Source organism: Hippoglossus hippoglossus, chromosome 14, assembly GCF_009819705.1.
Source record: "Hippoglossus hippoglossus isolate fHipHip1 chromosome 14, fHipHip1.pri, whole genome shotgun sequence".
Classification (NCBI taxonomy): domain Eukaryota; kingdom Metazoa; phylum Chordata; class Actinopteri; order Pleuronectiformes; family Pleuronectidae; genus Hippoglossus; species Hippoglossus hippoglossus.
In genome coordinates this window covers 7,693,561-7,717,545 of record NC_047164.1, presented here as the reverse complement: position 1 = coordinate 7,717,545, position 23,985 = coordinate 7,693,561, and the positions used below count along the sequence as shown (strand labels likewise).

The 23,985-nt window shown below is 40.3% G+C and overlaps 1 protein-coding gene across 1 annotated transcript in view; it reads left to right on the top strand.

The window, feature by feature from the left end:
• The window catches only part of LOC117773846 (gamma-aminobutyric acid receptor subunit beta-2), a 55,938-nt gene extending 32,285 nt beyond the window's left edge, over window positions 1-23,653 (top strand). The window contains exons 5-10 of the mRNA XM_034605601.1: window positions 3,410-3,492; window positions 13,138-13,275; window positions 16,353-16,505; window positions 18,357-18,601; window positions 19,299-19,439; window positions 19,699-23,653. Of these exons, the coding sequence (XP_034461492.1) occupies window positions 3,410-3,492; window positions 13,138-13,275; window positions 16,353-16,505; window positions 18,357-18,601; window positions 19,299-19,439; window positions 19,699-20,046 (1,108 nt within the window). The 3' untranslated portion in view covers window positions 20,047-23,653. The remainder of the gene's footprint in view (window positions 1-3,409; window positions 3,493-13,137; window positions 13,276-16,352; window positions 16,506-18,356; window positions 18,602-19,298; window positions 19,440-19,698) is intronic.
• Window positions 23,654-23,985: the final 332 nt, after the last annotated feature.

Here is a 23,985-nt window from a genome sequence, read left to right as displayed (position 1 = left end):
CAATACAGAGAAGGACTTTAACCCTCCAACACCTCTCAGAGCATATTCTTCTTCATCAAAAATTGCTTTTTAGTCACCATCATGTACAGATACCTTCCCAATGGCCTTTTATGTATCACAATTTAAACTCAACCAGGTGGTTTTAATATTTTAAATGTGTTTACCTCATTAGAATTACAATTGACTGTATTACTCATTCTACTGTACACCACATAGTAAGTAAGTATGCGATTTGTGATTTGTATTTTATTTAAGACTCGATACTGATGAAAGACTCGTTGTAGTTTTTGGCATTAGCACACTTGCTTCATGAAGCATGTTTCGGACATTTTCTTTGGAACACTGAACATGGTATTTTGTGCAAGAGGCAGGAGGAAATACAGTAGAACTACATAATTGTTTATAAGAAAATACTATGAAAAGTTTCCAGTACAACAAAAATCCAAGCACTGTGAAATGAAAAATAGTAAATTTATTATCCTTAGCACAGAGTCTGTTGTGGTTTGGGTCGGTGTGGTCCCACCTGTCTGCCATATGGTGCCTGTGGTGAACTTGGACTTGGATTCAGATGATTTACACACAGAATAGGATGCGTTTTCCTAAAGAGACACATGACAACATATTTAAAAAACTGACCACAAGAGCTTTGTGAGAGTAGTTTCACTATTTCAAAAGCTTGCTGCCAATCACATTCGTATAATATTTTGGAAGTTGTCCAATATGCAAGTGAATGAGTCTGGGATGGACTGGGGTTTGGAAATGCATAAATTATGAGATGCAGAAAATGATTGGCGCTGCGGCGGCTGTTGGTCCGAATAATAGAAAAGAGGGAAGAGAGGGAGAGAGAGCGAGAGAGAGAGGGAGAGAGGGAGGCAAAGAGGGTGATTATCTCTGCTGTGTAACACAGAGGATTGGACTCAAGATGAGCCGCTCCTCTGGCACAAATTTATCTATGTTGTCAGGTGTGCCTAGACGATTACCCACCATGCTGCGCTGCTCTGTGGCAATTCCCTCGGTGGGAGTCAAGTTCTCGAGCAAGACCAGAGCCGGGGAGAGAATGGCAGCCTATTACTCACAGCCCTGTCCTTATGTTCCCCTCACAAAGTCTGAAACTGACTCATGGCCGGCTCCTGTTATTCTCCTTTACGAGCCATCCGTGTCTATTTGTTTTGATAGCAATTGGAAGGCTTACTGCTTTTATGCTGATGTATATGATAGAGGCAAGGAAGCAGGAGGCCACAGGCCTGTGGCCACTGCTGTTTACAGCCATCAAAACACTCATCGTGCTGGACCTTTTCATCTAGTTTATTAGATTAGGTTTATGAGCAATCAATTATCCAGATTCAATCTGCTCTATTTTGTTTGTCTTACAGTTTGTGTACCTGCTTTAAAATACATTGTAAGGTAGAAGGACGTTTCAAGTAGAATTATAGAGAAACGGGTGATGAATTTGGTTTTCTTTGTCAGGAAATTCAGGAAGTAAGTGTGTTTAAATAAATAAAGGTTAAATGTCAAATAATTATTTTAATTCTGAATTTACTTGTATCAATTACTTGTTGCTGGATTTGGATACTATGTACAACATGTTGACGGAAAATCACCTGTTTACAAAATTTAGACATACACCATTGGATTCTGCGACAGAGAGAGAGAGAGAGAGAGAGAGAGGGAGAGAGAGAGAGAGAGAGAGAGAGAGAGAGAGAGAGAGAGAGAGAGAGAGAGAGTGAAGCCTCGGGTGTCAGCGTCACGCTCGAATGTCCTGTTTGCCTCAAAGCTCTTGTATCTGTCTATACAATCCCCCCTCACGCCGTCCCAGTTGAAATGAAGATAATAATCTACAACCTTATTGATCTCTCCCTCTCAACACGCTCCATAGAGTCAGGTAGTGTTGATTTGCGGCACCACAGGTGCTGGAGGAAACAGCCAGATTCCATTTCAACCTGCTCCAGGATAATACGATTCACATTTGTCATTTAAAGTACGTCCTCAGACGCAACTTGTTAGCAGAAAAATAACTCCGAGACCTTTGGTGAACACTTTTTGGACGAGATGGATAACGTTGTTAGGGGCCTATATCCCATTGGTCCCATGCTGTGCACAAGAAAAACAACTCCCTGGATTTACACGGGCCTCAGGACGGACCAGTCTGGCTTATTTACGTGTGTGATACATCCTATATTCCCTTAATGCTTCAGCCGTTAAAGCTCATCGGTGTCTCGAGATGCAGAGGGGAGATCATTTCAGGAGCTTAAGGATCAAGCCCTAATGAAAAAGCCAACGCCTCACACACACGCAGCTCTCAAGTGAACAGTGTGAGATAAACAACTTAAACAGGAGCAGAGCTTTGATTCAAAGTGGAGAAACACATAAAAGAACCTCCCACCATCTCTTTTATTCCTGTTTATTTATACAACCTTCCACACTCGGCAACAAACAAAGAGATGTCAGTCAAATCGAGGGGGGGGGGGGGGGTGGTCGACTTTGACGAAACTTTACACTCAACAAAAGCCTCTTAAATCACACACTTGGAGAAAGCTCTGTGACAACGAAGAGATGAAATATAACTGAGGTGGCACAAGTTTGTGAAGTGACCACATACTGTTAGAGCTCAAAGATATATTAGTAGGCTTTGTGCGGCTGCCTCTATATCTTAATATTAGTAGCAGAAGATGTTGTGATCACTTTCGAGCAATAATCTTGAATTAAAAAGGCCAAATATAACTTGCCCCCTCCCACGTGTTTCCTGAGGTCATGACGCGCACTCGTCAGGGCTCAACCGCTGCCACCGTCATCTCCGGCCTATTGCTGTCACCGCTGTCCCACCGGGTTCGATTCTTGTAGCGACTCACATCTCAGGTGGGGCCGAACACGGGATCCACGGGATTATCCTAACAATGCTAAAACTGGGACATGAGGATTAGCTTTTGCCCTGTAATCCCAAAAGGAGTCCCCACTGCCACCAGCAGCACTTCAAACCTTCAAATACATTTTCCCTGTGGAGTTTTTCAGGATGTTAAATCTTGCTCAGTGACATGTGGTTGTGTGAGTAATATAAACGTAGTTCAGAATCCCTGAGTTTGGGTAAATGAGTGTAATTTTTTACCATAAACATTGATAAACTTAATTGTAATAAAATTTAAAACATGTTTCTCAAATTAGTTTAACCCCTGGTGACCATAACTCTAGTTGGTAAAGAAAGAAAACAGATTTTTGAGCTCAAGGGATCATCACCTTTTTCCAAACTCAGCTTTAAGGTCTGGTCCTAAATTAGATTTATTTGTCTTTGTGTTCTAATATCCTCAAGACAAGATCCTGGAGGTTACTGCCATTATTCTAATGAAACCAATAAACATCCAGTTTCCTGTCAGATCCAACCTCATCATTGCGTCATGTGTTTTTCTTTTGACAGGATCACGACCACTGCTGCTTGTATGATGGACCTGAGAAGATATCCACTGGATGAGCAGAACTGCACGCTTGAGATTGAGAGCTGTGAGTAAATCTTTCCTTCATCAATCACATCATATTAAACCTGATTTGGTAGCAGTGCTGAATTATATATATTTCTTAACCCACTGTATTCTTGTTAGTATAAAACAGTTTTAAATTCCAGGAGATTCTAGCTTTTCACCTTTACCCAGTTCGACACGGCCTCTGCTTTGATGTCATGGAGTTTGTGACACTCGGCCTTCACAGGGTCCCGACAATTTGTGCTTCACTGCTGTGCAAGGATTTACCCAGAATTTTAATGTTTTCAACGTAATCCTTCCCATCCAATTTGCAGTATTTCCCCTGGTGAAAGGAGAGACCCTCTTTCCCTGTGAATATATATACGCCCAGCTGAGTTTGCTTTTCTACACAGAATGCGTTTTGTCATTTTAAAACAAATAGTACACAGATCATTTAGTTTTTTTATATATATATATTTAAAAATAGAGGGTATTAAGATAAATTGGTGGTTAATCTCATCCCAGTTTGGTGTAGATGACCCATGATAAACACAGGATAGCCCACATTAAATGAGCTACTTGTCACAGCTCAGCCGCGTAATGTGACTGATGCAAACTTTAAAGGCCAAAATCTTGCTGCCAGTTGCTCACACACTAGCATCAGAAATCCGCTGGATAACTGTGAATGCAGCCAGATGTGTGTAATGTATAGAGGTGGCTGAAGGGCGTTTGGAAAACTAGTGCAACTGAGCTGCAAGGTCTGCAGTCGGTGGGGAACTGGAGCGTGAGGTACAAAGGAGGTGGTTGAAGAACTTTTGTGAAATAGAGAACACAACAGAGAAAGTTTGAACAGGGAAGTTCAGCAGAGGCCTGATGGTCGGATCAATGTTTGTATCAACAGAAGATGCCTTTATGATTTAATTACTGTGTAAAATAATACCTCAGTACTTTCATGATCACATTCTCCAGTGATTTTCTCCCTGCTCTAAATGTGAGAGTAGAACTTTCTATGTACAAGTCTAATGTTACTCGCAGCTTTACTGTTCACAGACACAGGCCATTAGTCCAGTAGTATAATATAGTATAAATACAACAATGAAAGCTCCACTGTAATGTAGAAAGGTCATTTTGGTACATGATGCACACATTAGACCCAACTGCCCAGTGTAGATTCATTGGGGATTATAGAATTTGATGCAAAAAGTTTGTTGATATCAAAAACTAAATCAAAATGTACACGGCCTGACTGTGCATCACTAAAAATGACTATAGTCTAAAATGTACTTTTACTTGACATTCTTTTGGCTGAAGATCCCTAAAACCGTCCACTCTTACGTTTTGACCCTTGATGATCAGTCAACATGTTTCACCTCCAGAAAGCAGAGGGAGTCCATTGGCCATGACCATTATTATTATTATGGAGAAACAACATTTTGTCCGTCACATGTATGGGAAGGAAAACAAGGGCTTCTTCCCTTGTGCCTCGTTTTCTGCCTCTCACATTTATAAACACCAATGCTGCGCACATTAGGTGACAGCATAGGGAGACAGCAGTAAAGTATTGAAGCAGCACTATGCCCATTCTATTGTTCAGAGGGTGACCTTCATGCTGCCACTATACACAATGCTCCTCACTTGACATCTAGAGTTTTCTCTTAGTTGAGGGAACAGCTAGCGAGGATGCCTTAATCAAATCCACACCTAATTGGAGATCTGGTACGTCTCTGGAAAGATGGTGCAGAGCTTGTAACTGCAAATGTTCCCTCACACTGTGCCAGTCAAAGTACTTCCCTGAACATATAGTTCAGGGAGCAGTGGTGGGAGACAGAGAGGGACAAGGGCTGCTCACAAATGAGTGCACCTCACGACGCAGCTCATCAGCGACCCGAGCACACATCCCTCTCTTTTAATTTGGTGACAGGCTTTTCCCCATTAAGTTTAAAACACACTTGCTGGGGAGAAGCAGCTGTGACTGTGTGGCTGTGTGTGTGTGTGTGTGTGTGTGTGTGTGTGTGTGTGTGTGTGTGTGTGTGTGTGTGTGTGTGTGCATGCCTGCCTGCGTAGATTCGGGTATTTGTGTGTGTGCCTGGCAGAAATCTCACATCCTGTTATTTATTTAATCTGAGCCCTGAGAGGTAAAAGGCTGGTGGAGCAGCAGTATGACGAGGCTCTCTGTTGGTTTGAACTCTTGTAGATCTGGTGTTGCCTTCAGTGTCTCCACTCTTTGGTGGAGATGGTTGATTTTCATGCAGCTGTGTTCTTCCCCTTCTCTGAATCCCAGAGTGGTGCCTGCACCTCCTCACTCCGCGGCTCTCTGCTTTGCTCCCTCTTTACTTTCTGTACACCTCTCTTAACACTCCACCCCTCCTTTCTCTCCCTTCACTCATTTGCCAGTGTCATTATTTCATACTCAGCTCTTTGTTCATCGGTTGGCTTGTTTCCAATGAGTTAGATTATTCTAATATCCCCAGTATTGAGCCGCCGCCTGTGATTTAATAAGATTTGACAGGTTGAATAAAACATCCAAGAACTTCCATTTATGGATCAGGCCTCTATCCCTTCACGCTGACCTTTTCTAATTATTTCAGGCAAAAGTTATAAAACGCTGACCCTGGTGTCATTACTAACTTTTAATCGCATAATAACAAGCTGTTTGCGTTCAGCGGATGCTGTGTCAGCATGGTTATTTTATGTAAAGACAGATGGAGACACCATATTGATTTTTACTGCTACAAGAAACTTAAAAATATAAATAAATGTTCTTATCCCCTAATCTTCACAATTCTTCTACAAACAAAACCAACTCTTCTCAGGCCACACGGGAAATTAAAGCATGAAATATATGTATTTACTATAATGGTTTTTCCATTATAAACGTAACCTCACCTTCACTACAGAGGTATCAGATGCTCATATAAGCTGTCATATGGGTCAATTCAGGGGGTAATGATGTATGATGCCACAACCCATTTTAAGAGCAGTAGATGTTTAATGACGCTGGAACATTTAAATAATATGATGAAGGAAGCAGCACCGATCACAAGTCTGTAAAAAAGGTGACATTTAACATGAGTATTTATTAAACCACTGGGCAGTTAGCAACCTGCCAGTTACGTCCCCACTGCTTACAGCCATTTTAGCAAACTGGAAGCTACCATCTGCTCAGACAGCCACAGGGTGATTCAAATAACTAATGTTAAACAACAAAATATTTATTTAAGATAATCCAGTCACTAATATTGGGACCATAGACTGTATATAAAGGCAAGACATCCCCCATACAAGTGCTGTTATCGAGCACATTTAGAGCCAGAGTGTGCGATGTAGTGATCTCGGTGTGGAGACACGTTATCGAAGTCCTGCAGATACACAAGTTGGATCAATCATGATTTCTCACCCCATTTCTTATGGCACTAAATAACTAAATAAAACCAAAGCTAAAATGAACACTTGGAACGTGTGATAATATTTACTCCCATCCATTAACATGGAGTAGGCAGGGTTTACGACCTATACTGCAGCCAGTCACCAGGGGGCCATCAAGATGTTTTGGCTTCACTTTTGCGCAGCGGTCATGTCGTCCATCTTGACATGCAGTCAGTGATTGACACATTCCTGAGAAACAGTTTATCTCCTCCCACATCTCAACAGTGCTGTCCCTCACAGCGAAGAGGATCTACTGATACAAACCTGCCTCCACTAACCCTGATGGAGCAGAACAGTAAAGCCCAGAGGACGTGGCCCCCTCAACAGTCCATAACCCTGTGGTACACATTCTGACACCAGAAATTAATTATTAACAAAGAGCAGCCGGGTGAAAATAAGGGACCTGAGGGCTTCCTTGATGGAAATAAATGAATTAGAAAGTCTGTAATATTATCATGGGTCCAGAGGCCTGAGGTGCGGGTTCAACGGTTAACAAGCTCGCGCTCTGTTATTTGTATAAGCCGACTCATAAATTCACTATGAATTAACTTGAACACTGGACTGACAATATTGATTAAATAAAATAAAAGTGTTAATCTTGGGAAATGTGGACTATTCTGAGACGTGGCCTAAAGCTCAACACAGCAAGGGTGATGTTGAAAAACACGGGGTGCGGTCGATACTGAACCTAAAAGTTCTCCCTCCTAATTCAGGTTTTCATCTCGTCTCATTCCAAGTTCATCACGTAGTTTAGCCGCTCCTCGCGACTCTGAATTCAGCGTTGCCTTATCTATAAACATAGACCATAACTTGAGCAGAGAGTGGTGATAAGAATGACTCCGTAGAAATGAAAACCGTATAAGATAGGATACAAAAATCAATTCCTTGTTCATGAGATATTTGTGCCACTATTACTCCAAGGTCTTTATGGCACAAATATACTGCGGCTGTTTGCAGGCTTGTTTTTATCGCTACCCCGCGCTCACGTCCAGAAACGGTGGGAAAGGGTCGGGGTTTGTAACCTTTCAAGCGCGGCCCTGTCAACCCGCGTTTGTTTTGCTGTAACTTGCTCAGCATCTCTTCGATGTAATGTGTAATTCAGGACTGTAGCGTAGTAGGCCACACATGGTTTTTTTTACCTCAGAGCAAGGAAATACCATTCGCTGCATTATTTAAGCAGGTTAAGCCTGTGACGTTGTGGGTCAGTGTTACAGTAAAGCTGTTTACTATGTACATTACACACACCGCTGTGCTGTAGCTCTACCTCCACAGGAAGCAGATTCGAGCAAAAGATGCAACCTTGGCTGCATAAGTAGCAGCTGTGCATCTTTTTAATAAATCATAACAGGAGTAGGGGTCACTGAGCTGTTGAATAGTGAATACTACACAAGAGCTTTTCTGTCCTGATTAGCAGTTTTAGCTTTAGCATATGTGTGGCTTCAGGTGGCTCTTCTGGAGACACCGAATTCTGGGAATTTAATTGAAGCTGAAACACAAGTTAAGACGAACCTGCAGCCATCGATATATTCACATCCTCCGCGGTCGTCAAAACCGATGTTTATTCGGGGGAGTGTTATTTCACACAGTGGCTCTGCGCTCACCATGAAACCATCATTCCATTACAGCACCCTTACCCGCTAATGGTTATATTTTCTGCACCGGCGATCCACATCATATGGACAGAGCCACTTCCGCTCTCCATCCCTCTCCCCGCTATCTCTCCCCATCGCAGCCCATTTTTAGAAACTGCACACATCCTCTGGGGTGTGCATGGTCTCCACACTCGGGGCTCAGCCGCGGCTCGCTGTGTACCGCAAAAGGTTTGAAGACATTTTTTTAATTGGACACCAGGAATAACATTAAAGTCCCTTTGAAATGCACGGAATCAAAAATTCATCAGAGACATATTTAAGAGTGGAGCAGGCGGTTGATTTGATGTAGGTGTGAGTGGATTTTTTGGTGCCTCCGGTAAGATTGACCTGTGTATTAGACACACAAATAGACAGTATATCACAAGTTTCATTTTTCACACACATTCCCAGAGGGTTCTTTTCAGCGAAAGTTGGCGCAGCAGTAAAAAAAAAATCTCGATATTACTCTTTATGGTGAATAAAGTAGGGAGCTGTGGCATCTTTTGATTATATGGTGCAGTTTTCTGATGAAATTCATAAACGCTTTGCTTGAAAATCCATCTGTTCTCCTTTGAGATGCAAAGAAATTTGGATAGAAAAGATTCTTGAGATAGTTTATAGTGTTTTCATGGCCTTTAAAATATTTACTACAGTCACTATGGTGTTTATTACATTGAGTATTATTTTCAAAGTTTTCGTTACAGGTAGTATGTGTAAGAAGAAAAAAACATTGAAATCCCTGATTATGTTTTGCCCGAGGCAATATCAAAGCCAATGTTTTATCTCCCTCCAAATTCCTTCTTTGCCCATTAAAACAAATCAACTGAGACATTATTTCATAAGCCTGATAAAAAGGCCTGGAGTCAGATTTGGCCGGGGAGATATGCCAGAGTCCCAGTTAAATAGCTTTGGTATTGTATTGCTATCTCCTCTGATGCTATCGAGAACAATTTCATTTATTTCTGGCCTGCTCACGCTCCCAGACCCTGGAATCCATGACGGCAGCCTTTGTGTTAGCGTAAAATACATATTGTCACATTCATAGATTTTTCTTTCTTTCTTTTCTTTTCTTTTTTGTATTGAATGCCAGAATTTGCATCTCGTGCCACCAAAGGGCTAATTCAATTATTTTCATTCCATCATTTCAGAGTTAATAAAAATACTCTCACGTCTGTGATGTGCTGCCAATTCGTCCTCCCTTTCACTTAATTTCGTGCAGAACGGGGGTCAGGAGGATCCATCTCTGCCAAACACGGTGATGTAATACAGTCATAACAAAAGCGCAGTGAGGCAAAATCAATAATGTAGCAACAATGGAGGACAAAAATATCCTCACATAACTGATAAATAACTGATATTTGCTGGGTTTGCTGCGAGTGGTTTGATCAATGTTGTCGTGTGTTAGCGGTTGCTCACGACAGGAGTTAGCTCGCATGGAGCCGTCCCGTGGAGCAGCTGCGGTGTCCACAACCCCCCTAAGCTCTATATTGACGATTTTCCTTTAAAGACCAATAGGGTCTTTAAAATCAAATGGATGTCTCCATGGATATGTCCTGAGGATTCATCCTCTGAGGAGAATGATTGTTGTAAATGTGATTGCAATCTCTTTACATTTTGATATCCTGTGTATAACTGGGAAGTTGACTCTTTCTCCATTGGAGGCATTAGGGGGAAGGTAACCAATAAAATAAGCTTTCCCACTCAGGGGATGATTCCCCGGGACTAAATGTATTGACTTACATTTAAAAATTTGGACCTGCAGTAGAGGAGGTTATTCAGTTTTATCACTTAGGAAATGTATCCAAAATTGAGTTATTCCTGTCTGCCCCTGACCCGGCCTTTATTTCATCCCATCTCTACTAATAGAATTTCCCTACACTCGTACACTTAGTAAAGAAGCACTTCATCGTCTGCAGTTTGTTCAACAAGCAGCTGCTGGGCTTTTTGCTGGAACACATTAATCTCATTTAGCCATTTCCCCTTTTTTGACTTATTGGCTTTGGATTACATTTTGGAATTCAATTGATTACCTCTTATGTAAGGTGATGCGGATGATCATGATATACGGCTACGCTAACCGCCTGAATCATTTTTTGAGAGACAAAAAATGTTGGTACATTTCAATGCGGAACACACTCAATTCCACTTTCATTAAGAGGAAGAAGAGATGTCAGAGTGTGAGGGTGTTGCCACAGAAGAGTCTGCTTTAATAATTCAGAGCAACTAAATAGGTCACACAACTATTAATTAAGGAGAAAGAAGTATAGAGGGAGAAGGAAACGGGGGAGGAAGAGTGAAAGATATATAGTTATGACAGAGAAACAAGCGAGAAGAGAGAAGGAGAGGGATGTAATCAAACGGGAAAAGAAAGTGGTGGTGGGAGAGAGGGAGAGAAAAAGACGCAGCAGCAGAGCACCAGAGGAGGAAGAGGAGGGGGAGAGAGGAGGTGTGATATAATGGTCTACATTTTATGCACTAATCAATGAAAGAGCGTGGGAGTTCCCTTTAAATTGTTCTGTCAAACATGCTTTTATTCATCATCCTGCCCGGCCCCCGTCATCAGCGCCTTCCCACACACACACACACACACCACACACACACACACACTCATACAAATCCAACATGTTAATTCACTTCCTTGCTGTTAAACCTCCCCATCATCAGCATTTGACAGAGTAATAGTCACGCAGTCTAATGGAAAACAGAAGTCAACTTCCGTGCCTGCAATCAGTCGATACAACAATAATCGCTCGGGCCAATTCTACAAACATGCATGCAAATCCCCATTGCAGCGAACATGCAGTCCGAACAACTACTGCAACCATCACAGATGATTACTTTAGTTGCATGTTGAGAAAAAAAACACATCACAAATGTTGTTTAATCCGTCCCCTGCTGTTCCCATAAAATGTAAAAAGCCTGCAACAAAGGTACCTTGAGAGAGATTAGCCGTTTTTATCAGTTTTACGATGTAGATATTGGGCTGTTTGTCCCGAGGCAGGGAGGAGTACTGCAAGTCGTGGCCCTCCTCCTTCTCAGAAGAGCGAGTTCACACTTCAGTTCACCCGTCGTGACGAGCTGTCAGAGCTCTAAGATAATAAACCACTGCTAGCTTGCCATGTTAAAAAAAGATACAGCCTCCTACCCACATACAAAGGTTTTGTATCACTAAAGAAGGTGGATATAGAAAAGTAATGCTGTAAATGTCTTAAAAACAAGATCATCGATTTACATGTGGCTGCGTTTGATTTTGCATGAAGACGTCTGGTGTGGCGCAGGAAGACCCGAAAGCAACTTGAACTTAAAGAGTCATTGGACACATGCACCCAGGTTCAGTGGTCAAACTTAAAGGGCTTAAAAATAGTCTTTAGTAGTAATTGTAACAGGGTTTTAATGGTGAGCCACCCTTCTGAAAAAAGTCCCCGAACCCCAGCTGCTTCCCGTCCCTCTCCGTCTCCTCGTTCCTCTTCTGCCGCTGAGACCAGTGCCTTTATGCCCTGAAGTCAGCAGACATGACAACTGCACCCGGGCAGACAGTAGGCGGTGGATTATGCAAGAGCAGAGTTTCGTGGTCTTTGGTTGAGATTAATATTAATGGACTCGCTTCTTGTCCCTTTGCAGAGTTTTTATTGAGTTTTAGTGGTGAAAATTGAGGCCAAGCCTGGTTATTTAATCATTCTTGTGCCTGGTGTTAATAATTTAGTTGCTCATGGGATGAACATAATAGAGTTGACTCATATATATATTTAGTCATATATGTAAAGGGTTTCACCGGTTACTGTATGGAAGGTTGTATGTTTAACAACATTTCATAATTTATGGTTTTAACAGGCTTTTTCATTATTCAGTCATTGTCAGGGTACAGTAGGAAGACATCAGTGTGCCTTGCTTAAGGGTCCCTGGAAAGGATGTGGCTTCGAACAAGGCTTACTCGCCCACTGTTGTGTGTGTGTGTGTGTGTGTGTGTGTGTGTGTGTGTGTGTGTGTGTGTGTGTGTGTGTGTGTGTGTGTGTGTGTGTGTGTGAATCAAGGTTTAAATACACCATTTGTCCCGAGTGTTTCCAAGGTTATTCCATGATGGGGTCAATATGAGTGGAGAGCACACAAGTGGATCGTTTTAAATTTAAAATAATAATAATGATAACAGGTGATACTAAGTCATGCAGGTACTTGGTGATAAAAAATACAAAAGAGAAGATTTTTGAAGCACCGATGTCGAGTGAATAATTATGAGATCGCTTCTACTTGACAGTGTCAGGTAAATGAGTTTCCTGCTCCTGACCTTCATTCATTCTGTCTAGTCCAGTTTTACGTGTATATGTAATTACTGAAGTATAAACTGATCTGGCACTAACCAGAAATAATAAACAAGTGCATTTGAAGTAGGATTTCAACTTAATGAATATCAACAGGACTTTTAAATAAAAACTGTACATCAGAGTCATTCTCTCCTTGTTGTTAACCACATATTTTCAATCAGTGAACCAACGACCAAACACTGTGTTGTCAAAATGTGAAATTATGACAAATGCACGCTAAGTGATGAACTGACTGAACTGTGCGAGATCCAGATGGGACGTGGTTATAAACATCTCCAGTCAGACCATTAATGATGCCGTTCTCTGTCTCAGATGGTTACACAACAGATGACATCGAGTTCTACTGGCGAGGAGGACACAACGCCGTGACGGGGGTGGACAAGATTGAGCTTCCCCAGTTCTCCATTGTGGATCATAAGCTCATCTCCAAGAACGTCGTCTTCTCCACGGGTAACGTCCTGAGCAGATTGAAACGCATGAATCAACACAGTCGTAAAACAGACAAGTGGCTTTTGTTAACGAAATGCAGCAGGTTGAAAACACAACACCAGGAAAATATATATAATGCCGCCTAACATTATCATCACTACAAATATTATCTTGACGTTTGTATATTAAATTTAAGTAGGCCCTTATTTTACTTTGACATTAATTATATAATGTATATATTGCGGTACTTAGGGTTATTGCATTTTATTATAATTACATTCCGTCAAAGAAGAAAAGAACTAAAGAAAAAAAAAAGGGAAATTGCAATTCATATCACATTTACTGCAAAGAAAAACAGCATCTGCTAATTTTCAGGATTGCAAGATGTTATGTGAATATACAAATGTACATAAACAACGTTCAAATGAAACAATAACCTGGGAGACCGAAGTCACCATGACTTATTTACCAGCAATAAACACAAACACTGCTGTCTGATGCAGTGACACATTCATTTCTTTTGCATTTTCATATCCCTGAATTTGTCATGCAAGTAAGCAATTGTATGTGGGACAGAGGTTCTGCTGAATAGCTTCTGAGGAGGCGACTGTATTGAATATAACTGAAACATTAACACAATAGGAACATAGTGACTCCAGCTACGAGAGTATGTTTTCTCTTCAGGGGACACACATTCAACGCAATCTTATTAAAAACATACAACATGTATGTGTGCGTACCATTGCTTAGCATGCAGGTACAGTAAGTCATCCTAAATGTGTCCCTGCAGTGTTCCCGATGTTATTACCTAATGCAGCGATATGGTAGACGGGGGATTTCCTTTTTAACACACTGCCTGTTGAGATATGGAGAAACCAACCCGGAGGTCACGCAGAAATGCCGACATCAGCACAAGAGCTGGAGCATTTATCCAATATAAGTGTCATAAGTGTCGTGTTTCACTCCAAGGATGCGCTATGTCATTGTTGCTCTTATGAATAATACATATTCACCACTGCCCCAATGATTCTCTTGGTGGCTCATTCTAACATGAGCTAACGGAAATAGAAGATCTAAGTGGTGGTATTCCTAGAGCAGCTTGTTGGTGCGTTCATTTAAAGGCCCCATATTGTACAGAGTTTGATTTTCGTGTTTGTTTTTAATTATAACATTGAATCCAAAAAGGTGCAACATCAACACAGTGAAGATTTCAATGCCCTCATTCCACAGAGATATGCACAAAACCCTCAATCAGGAGCCACACCTCTAAATAACCTTGTGATGTCACAACTATACAGGCACCGCCCTCAGCTCTGCTCTAAGCTCCACCCACCCAGACCCACCAACCTTTCAGGAAGTGGTAACCTGTTCTCGATTAAGGACTCATTTGTTCTCCCTCTCCAACAATCTTTTAAGATTTCCATAACCCTATATTCTTCTTAAATTTATCTGTACTTTCAAGTTTTCCATTTTATCAATCATGTTATTGTAGGAGTTACACTGAAACCAGCTATTATTACGGCTGTGTGTGTGGACTGCAAACTTGTTTACACACAGTTAAGGGATAAAATCCACCGACTAGAGCTCTGCAGAAAGGATAAGCTGCTTGATGGATTTGTCTCCGTGGCTGCTGCCCAGGCAAAGCATGCTTCATATATGTGATTCTACTCTTACAGTTCCACTTGTCCGATCAATCACATCCCTTATGTCCACAACGATCTCAGATTCTCCTGCCACGCTCCCCTGGCTCCCCTCGACTCACACTGGCCTCACACCGGTCCGCCCGGGAGGGGAGTGGCTGATGTTGCCAGATGATCCCGGTCCCAGGGTCGAGTGTTAAGCTCCTCATTAAATCCAGATTTTAAGTCTAAAATTGACCATTTAATTTAATTCACGGACTGACCTTCAACATTTGTGTTTACCTGCTTCTCCCAAGCTATAACAGTAGGTGGCAGCTAATTACCCGTGGCTCACCTGAAGATACTCAGACAGAAAACACCCTGTTCTGTCATGTTCTCCAGAGCGACGCGTGAAAGAGCAGATGTGAAACAACAGTTTTGTTACTTCTTCTTTTGTATACATCAAAACTTAATAAAAGTGCAGAAATATGAGATCTTTAAAGGACTCAACCCTTTCAAGTGACTGCAGACTGTATGTTGCACTGTATGTGTGTTCCAGCTCTTCTTGTGGTGCACCCCCCACCCCCCCCCACCATCCAGTCGTAATTTGGTTGAGCAACTAAAATCAAAACACAGCCCAATTCCCAAAGGAGAAAAATGTGTGTGCTGATACAGTTTTCCCTTCACCAGAACCCTGTTGTGGGCTCATTTCAAATAGAGCAGAGATAAGCACAAAAAAAGAAGAAGTCTCAACAGACAAACCATCAAATCCTCAAATATTGAGCATAAACACAGACAGTGGAGAACAGGTAATTCTGGCGAGTGCTGATGCTTCAGTTCAGTGGAGACAACAAATATGGGTTTCTTACTGAGAACTTCTGTAATAGACGACCCATGAATAAGGGATTATACTCAGAGTGGGCCAGAGTTTCTCTCTTATTGTACATTATTATCATTTAAAGTATAGGAATCTACATTTAGGACGTCATACACTATTGCAATACTGATAAATCTAACTAAAGACAGTGTTAATAGTCAATCAACTGGGTTTTTTGTGAGCAAAAATGTCAAATGTCTCTGAAAAGTGAGGGATTTGATACAAGCTATTTGAAAATGTCCTCAGGCTTAGGGGAATTGCAAGAGGGATTTTTCAATATTTTCCTTTAAATCAATTCCTATCCAATCTCCTTCCAACAACACACTTTTGTTGCTGGTTATCATCAAAACAAACAGTCTGAATTTAACGTTACCTCGACCACAGTGGCCAGAAGCCATCAGCAATTATCTGACACATTTTTTTTGTAGCTTGCTTGGATAACTTGATTTTCCCAAAATACACACCGTCTCTCTGAAATAACATAATCAGAAAACATTCAGTCCCGGAGACGTAGCATCTGTGGCAAATACTGTGAAAATATTTCCCCTAACGCCGCCTCCACTTTCTATTTCTATGTGTCCTCGCCTGTCCTCTCTCTGCAGGTGCTTACCCTCGTCTGTCCCTGAGTTTCAAGCTGAAGAGAAACATTGGCTACTTCATCCTGCAGACATACATGCCCTCTATCCTGATCACCATCCTCTCCTGGGTCTCCTTCTGGATCAACTATGATGCCTCTGCTGCCAGAGTGGCTCTAGGTGAGGCCTGCTCACTGAAATACACAGACCGGGGAAATCCATTGGATATATAGATATATTTTTTCACCAATATCTCCTCTTAATACTTACATCATTCATTTGGGAGGTAAGACATGTGTTGTAGAAACCTTGGATGAAAATATGCAACACAAAGAAGGAAAAAGCAAAAGACCTGCTTGATCCTTCCTCTGCTGAAAGAATTTCTACTAAACAGCTAAAACATTTTGTCTTGCCACAGATTCCTGTGTCAGGCCTGTGAAGGACATGACTAAACTTTATGCAATTTTCTTTTTTCAATTTCATTCATTTGTGATTTTTCTCATTTATTAATTCACTTTTTTACCCTTATTCAGTTCCTAAAAAAGAACTGCACCAATCCACAACTATTTTACTTCTTTAACAATAACTTAGGGCGTTAACACGTTCAAATATCCATCCCAAGACAAGAACTGTTGCCTCTTGGACTAATACATTTCCCGCTGACATATTATGATGGATGACCAACTTCATTTGTTTCCACTCTGAGTTGATAGCCTCTGTGCTTTTCTGAAAGTCACAGTTCTCCCCCCGTCATCCTCAATTATGTAAACCCTCTCTACGCTTTGAGGTTTGTATCGAGCTCCTGACTTACTCCGTGTTTATCTGAAGCTCCCTGTCTTCTCCTCACCAAATTCCATCCAACCAGCTCCGTCCATCTCTTCTACCCATCCCCTTGCTTTTGTCGACAAGGCAATTTCACTGATTGACGACTGAGCTGCATTTAGTGATCCAGGGGGAAGGCGTGCATGGGATTTAATGAAAAAAAAAAAGAAAAGAAAAGGTAATGCTCCATAATGGAGGCCGGGCAGCCGTGTTGGAAAACACGCGGTCACCCCCCAATCTTCGCCAGATTCAGGAACCACTTTCCTCTGACCTGGTTTCAGGCATTAAAGTGGACCTGTAATAGCGGCAGCACATGGCCACGGCGCTGCAGAAATCCTTTGTTGTTATTGCTAAGCTCTTGCAGCAACAGCTTGGGAGAATTGCCTGAATCCTATTTTGAGCGGTGGTCACCTGACAGCTTGGAGACAGCTGTATAATAATTTAGTAATTGTTTATTTAGACTCTTGGTGGAAATGGCCTTAAATAATTGCGCTGTGTGTGTGTGTGTGTGTGTGTGTTCAAAGGAGAAAACAAACAAGTGCATGTGGGAGGATATAAGAGCTGAAAAAAATAAACCCCATTATTTAATCATGTACGGAAAATCACATTTATTTAAGCATTAAAATCTGCCTTCTAATGCCAATTATAATTCAGACGTATAGATTATACAATAGACCCACACGCTGTTGTAAACACAGTTCATCCACGAGCCAGGGCTTTGCTAAATACAGCAGGAATATGAATTTAAATCAATATTAGTACGAGTTAGGGTTTCACTCATTAAAAAGCACAATCTCGAACACATTGATATGCCAAGTCAGTCTGACAGTAACTAACCCCACAGATTGCCTGGTGAGGCTTTTGAAAAATTCTCGACAACTTTTCTCAGTCGGAGTTCTCCACTAATGAACAAGACCAAGGTTGACATTTGAATTTCAAATTGCTTTCACCGTTTTAGGTGCACCTCTTTTTTAGCTTTTCTACCAGTGCATGGTCTGAAGCCATGGGGGTGAGACCCTCTGTGTGATTGGTCCTGACGGGTTTAATCAAGCACAGAGTCAAGCTGATATGTTGAAGATATATTGCAGGATCAAAACTGTCATAAAATCAGTCAGAAGAGTCCAGCACGGGTTTCATATGATTAATGCTATCGATTTAATTTGATACAAATGTGGGAGTAAAGTAATGACCATGGTTTTTCACTCTCAGGTATTACCACTGTGCTCACCATGACTACCATTAACACCCATCTGAGAGAGACCCTGCCCAAAATCCCCTACGTCAAGGCCATAGACATGTACCTCATGGGCTGCTTCGTCTTCGTCTTCATGGCCCTGCTGGAGTACGCGCTGGTAAACTACATCTTCTTTGGACGGGGGCCCCAGCGACAGAAAAAGGCAGCGGAGAAGTTGACCATAGCCAACAACGAAAAGATGAGAATGGATCCAAACAGGGTAACAGTATTTTACTCTGTCTCTGCAGTTTGTAGACCTGCATTTTGTTTTCTTTTTGAAAAAGGGACTGATGAAGAGGCAAAGTCGTGCGCTGGATGAGCTCCAGTATTCTCAAACTTTCCGTTAATTTCTAAATTCACAGTGTCACATGTTTTTAATAGTTAGCGGGACAATTTAATTTAATTATTCATGAAGCCATGCAAGGAGCTCGGAATAGTTATTAGCAAAGAAAAAGAAATGTCACCAAATCCAAATGGAGGGGTTGACCTAATGTTTCCTGTCCTCTGTGCCAAGCAAAGCCAGGCTAATAAGCTTTCCAGTTTTCTACTCCCAGCTGAAATGAACTGATTGCTTCTTAGAAGAGATGCAAAATGCCCCATCATAACACGAGTGCATATGGACGTGCTGATATCACTTGAATACAAAACACTGACTAAACTGGGGGAAAAAACAGTGGGCGCATTAATAGCCTGTGTCATCGAGTGAAACGCAGACATTTCAATGCACTGATAGAGGATGCATTATTCAAGTGCAGTTGTAAAAAATGGCAAAGTTCGTGGGCACAAGTTTTTGCTGTTACATCTGCGCACAAGGCTTCAAGAAACTTACATTATTTCCAACTAACACAAACGTGCCTCTTGCCATGATGCTTGATTTGCTCAAGTAACCGTGGCAAATTCTGCTCGCTCGCTTGCAGTGGCTGGTGGGGAGCGTGGTCGGCAGAGACGATACCCTCTACGCAAGAATGAAACAAAGGGAACTCGATGGTCATGACTCAATGTGGGAGCCGATCTTTGTGGATGACGCAGCAATGGGACTGGGGGATCAGAGGAATAAGGTATTGTAGAAACCTAATTATTAAATAATCAATTTAATGCAGTATTCTTGTACTTCACACACTTCCCTCGTTTGAATTCTACCAGACAATAGCATTGGTTAGTGATGGAGTTGTGTTTTTTTTTATAATATAACTCCCAAGGACAATTTTCCACTTGTGCTCGGGAGGTAAAACCAAGACAATAAGCTGAAAGACACAAAAGCACTAGATGCTAAAACTAATAAAATGATTCTGTACTGTTTTTTGTTTCCTTAAACAGATGGACCCACATGAAAACATCCTTCTGGGAACCTTGGACATCAAGAACGACATGGGCGTTTCAGAGCTGGCTCTCGGCCTCAATGATCCACGGAATACCATGCTGACGTACGACAGCTCAACTTTACAGTACCGCAAAGCAGGGCTGGCCAGGCACAACTTTGGCCGCAATACACTGGAGCGCCACATGACTCAAAAGAAGAGCCGACTACGGAGGCGCGCCTCACAGCTAAAGATCAACATTCCAGACTTGACTGACGTGAACTCTATCGACAAATGGTCGAGGGTGATCTTTCCAACCGTCTTCTCCTTCTTCAACATTGTCTATTGGCTTTACTATGTCAATTAAAAAAAGAGGAGAGATCATCAGCGAGGGCAAGAACACACAGCAAAATATGTTGCTCATTTCTTGTTTGTATCTGGTTTGTGTGATTTTTATGTGTAACACTGAACTGAATTACTTCTGTACATTCAGGACTGGGTCCATCGTATCTCGGAGTTCGGCATTTGCCGACTTACACGTGAAAACCTTATAGAAGAGAGATTACAAACTTATAAGGTGCCTGTTCCTGACTAATTATTTTAAAATTTTACATATTTTGTGTATTGTGTATCCTGGCATTTTTTTTAAATGTTTGTTTGCTAATTTTTTTATGTTTTTTATTACTTAAGATTTTCAAACTACCCAATTCTTTGCCAAAATACTGTAGTTAGATGAAAAAATATACAAGTTGACGTGTTACTTTTAAATGACAGTTTCATTTGGAACTACTTAAAAGTGCTGATGATCATTTTCTAAGATTAATTATGTCAACAAAACAAAATGTATTGTTACTAGAATTCAAACCGATATCCTCAAGGTCCTCAAGTTCACAATTTACAAAATCAACCTTTTTTGTTCTTTAACATTTCAGAAGTACAAGTAAAAATGATTTCTAAGCATTTTTAAGTTCATAAACTATCTAAACTAAAATTAACTAAACTAACTAAAATGGGATTAAGTTCTATCGACAAAGATCATTCCAAAAAGTCCAGGTCTTAATTCAGATTGCACTCAACAAGCCTGCTGAAGGTCAAAAAAGACGCATGAAACTCATACAGCCAAATCCAGATTGTTATTCCTGTGTTCTGGGTCAAGTTGTTGAAAGAAAAGCTGTTAGAAATATTTCTAATATTCTTTTCTTTAAGAAATTTAGATTTTCTTAAATATTATTATAATTATCAATAGTGGAATTTATCCCAGAGTGCATTTCCATGGAATGTCTTTGGGAGCGACTGTGTCTGAAGAAAGTGGTTTAGTCTTTGAGTTACTCTAAACGTAAACATCACTCAATATATAGCATTTATTTTTCGGGAAAATATGACCAACACAGATAGTTGACAACTGCTGGAAAGACACTTTATTAGTTAACATAATTCTTCCATGGTTCCAGAAGAACACAGACGGTGACGCTCAAATGACTCGACAGGTCCACAGAACGGAGAGAATGCACAAAAAGCACAAAAACCATCAAATATCAGGTGTTGACAATGAGATTTTGTTGGATTTATTTTTTATGCTGATTTTTTTTTTAAATATTTGTTTCTTAAGTTGATACTCTGTCTGAATCTCTTGTAATTACACGTTTAAAACGTTTAGTCATGTATTGTTTACAGATTTACAAAAATGGTTTGATGATCATAAAGGATATAGCCGTGAATCCCAATATGAATTTACAGATTATAGTTGCAGATGATTTACTAATGACGCTGTGCTTCTGACTGTCTTTACAAAGGATTTTGCACACAAGCCGTAGAAAGCCATAGAGGCTGTACCGTAGTTCTACTGATACCTGGTGCTTGTCGCGGCTGTCTTAAGAGGAACTTTATTGATACGACTATTGTCGGTTAAGACTCCGTGGTTAAGTTACAAGGTTAAAATCAAAAAATACAACTAGGGCTGAAACACACAAGTGTGTCACATCCTCCCCCCCCAAATACTGTCTGTTTGAATGAAACCTCTTCTCTGTATAAGCACTCAATCATTAATCAAAGGGTTAAATGTAAAGAGGCTGTGCCAACATGAGCTTCGTTACAGATGTGGAAAGGAAGAGAAGGCAACTACAAATAGTATATGACGTACATTTCATTTCTTGTCTCATTTGAAAACAACAAAAATGTAACACAAAGGGATCATGTATCCTGATATACCAGTTGTTAGGATTGTTGAGGTGTGAGGGACCATTAATAAGCATTAATATCCAAATTATTAACTTAAAATGTAGCCACCATCATTTATGTGTCACTGCATGCTCTGTACAGTAATAGATTATCTATTTTAGATCACCTTTTTCACAGAATTGTTTCCTTTCATTTGTGCTTTTCTGTTCAATTCACCTCAACTAAGTATACATACATATGTAATTACAGTAGTATAAAAAGTATGTTTGATTGGAACTGCAAATATTGATAATATATATATATATATAAATATATATATATAATTTTTTTATATAATTAATTATAAGTATTTATGCAATAGTAATAACTATTTCAAAAATAACACATTGATTAATGTTCCCTGCCCAAAAACTGATCAATGTGCAAAACATACAAAACATTCAAGTCAAGTTTGAAATATCGCCTTTCGCCCGTGTTTACATGTTGATCAGCAGAATTAACCATCTTCACACTTTAAGCTAGGTATGGAAAATTGCACATTAAAAAATAGTTATGTTTTTTTTTCCTGCTGTTTGTTTGATATTTCTGGTGATTAAGTTAAGAAAATTATTCTACTTTTTAATTTACTTTCTTCTCAAATGTTGATTTTGTAAGTAAATTAATAAATACATGTGTGTGTGGAGATATCGGAGATCTGAGTTCTAATATGAATTTGATGATTTCCATTGTAAATTTTTCTATAGATAAGCTGATGAACTTAAATTATGACTCTTTTCCCAAGATAAGTGTGTATATACCAGATATAATATTTATTAATCATCAATTAGAGCTTATTATTCTTGTAAATACCTTGTAAACTTTCTATGGAAAAGACAAAAGGACATTTTCAATATCATTTATACTGTAATGTAAAGAGAATGCAAAGGGTGATGTGAAACAATGTAAATGGTTTATTTTAGTGTCACTCGATCACGTTTCTTTTTTTGGAGTTTTTTTTGGTTTTGTTTGTCAAAGCAAATTTCTTTGGTTTCGCCAAAATGTAAACATGTATTCATGAATGTAGTTGATATTCTTTTGCAGCTTCTACTTGCTGTAATGTGTCAGCAGAACTATAACAATTTCTTGTACCAATGATCTTCTTAATACAGCTTAATGTATACCACCTTTTCACACACACACAGACACACACACACACACAAAGGGTCCAGTGATAATGAGGCGAGTGATGCCTTTGTATCTGCCCGAAGTTCAACCATCTCAGGTCAGCACAGTTCACACTACAAACAACACAACAACCACAAACCACAACGTAAAACCCAAGAATTGTACCTAGTGAACTCGTTTCACAAGTTTTCTCTGTAATTTATTTGCTTTTTTCTGTTTATAACAGGTCCCACAGAACCATATACAGTGCGTTTACAGCACAAATAGTGTCTTCTTGAGCATAGGCAGAATCTAAAAGGTAAAACATATTTTACAAGTCATTAAGGTACAAAATCCACCTTAGCCATAGACAAGTTTCAAACTACCCGATATAAATATATTTACTAATTTTCAGAATACTACTGTACGTGATATGACGTGGTCTGAGTGTGAGCGTGTGTATGTTGGCCAGAGAGTTTTTCCAAAGCACACCGGCAACTGGAAAGAAAGGTCTGCCTCATAAGTACACTTTGAATATGTGTCTGTACTTCACAGCGCTTTTTTTGTTTCATATACTGTATTTTTATACTTCTATACTCCTGTGTAAAAAAAGAACAAAAAAAAAACACTGCGCACACTGTTGTTTGGCAAACCTTGTAAATCCAATTTTGGCAATTTTCACATTTATACTATACAGAATGATTTCATTGTCCACAGGGGATTCTGCAGACTTACTGACATTTATGTTTCTGAAATCCTTTCATAGTCCCTTGTACACGGTTGTAAATGGTTTGAAAATGGCGTTTTTTTTCTTCCTAACTCTCGTAAAAGGTACGGTTTTTGGGAAATGCAAGGTTGTCATCAGACGGTAGTTTTCTCTGGAGAGCAAGGACAGACTGACATCCTAAAAGCCGAAAAATGACACATGTTGGTGACAGAGTATGTTTGCACACACTCACAGAAGAAGCCTTAGCCTCCTGCTGCC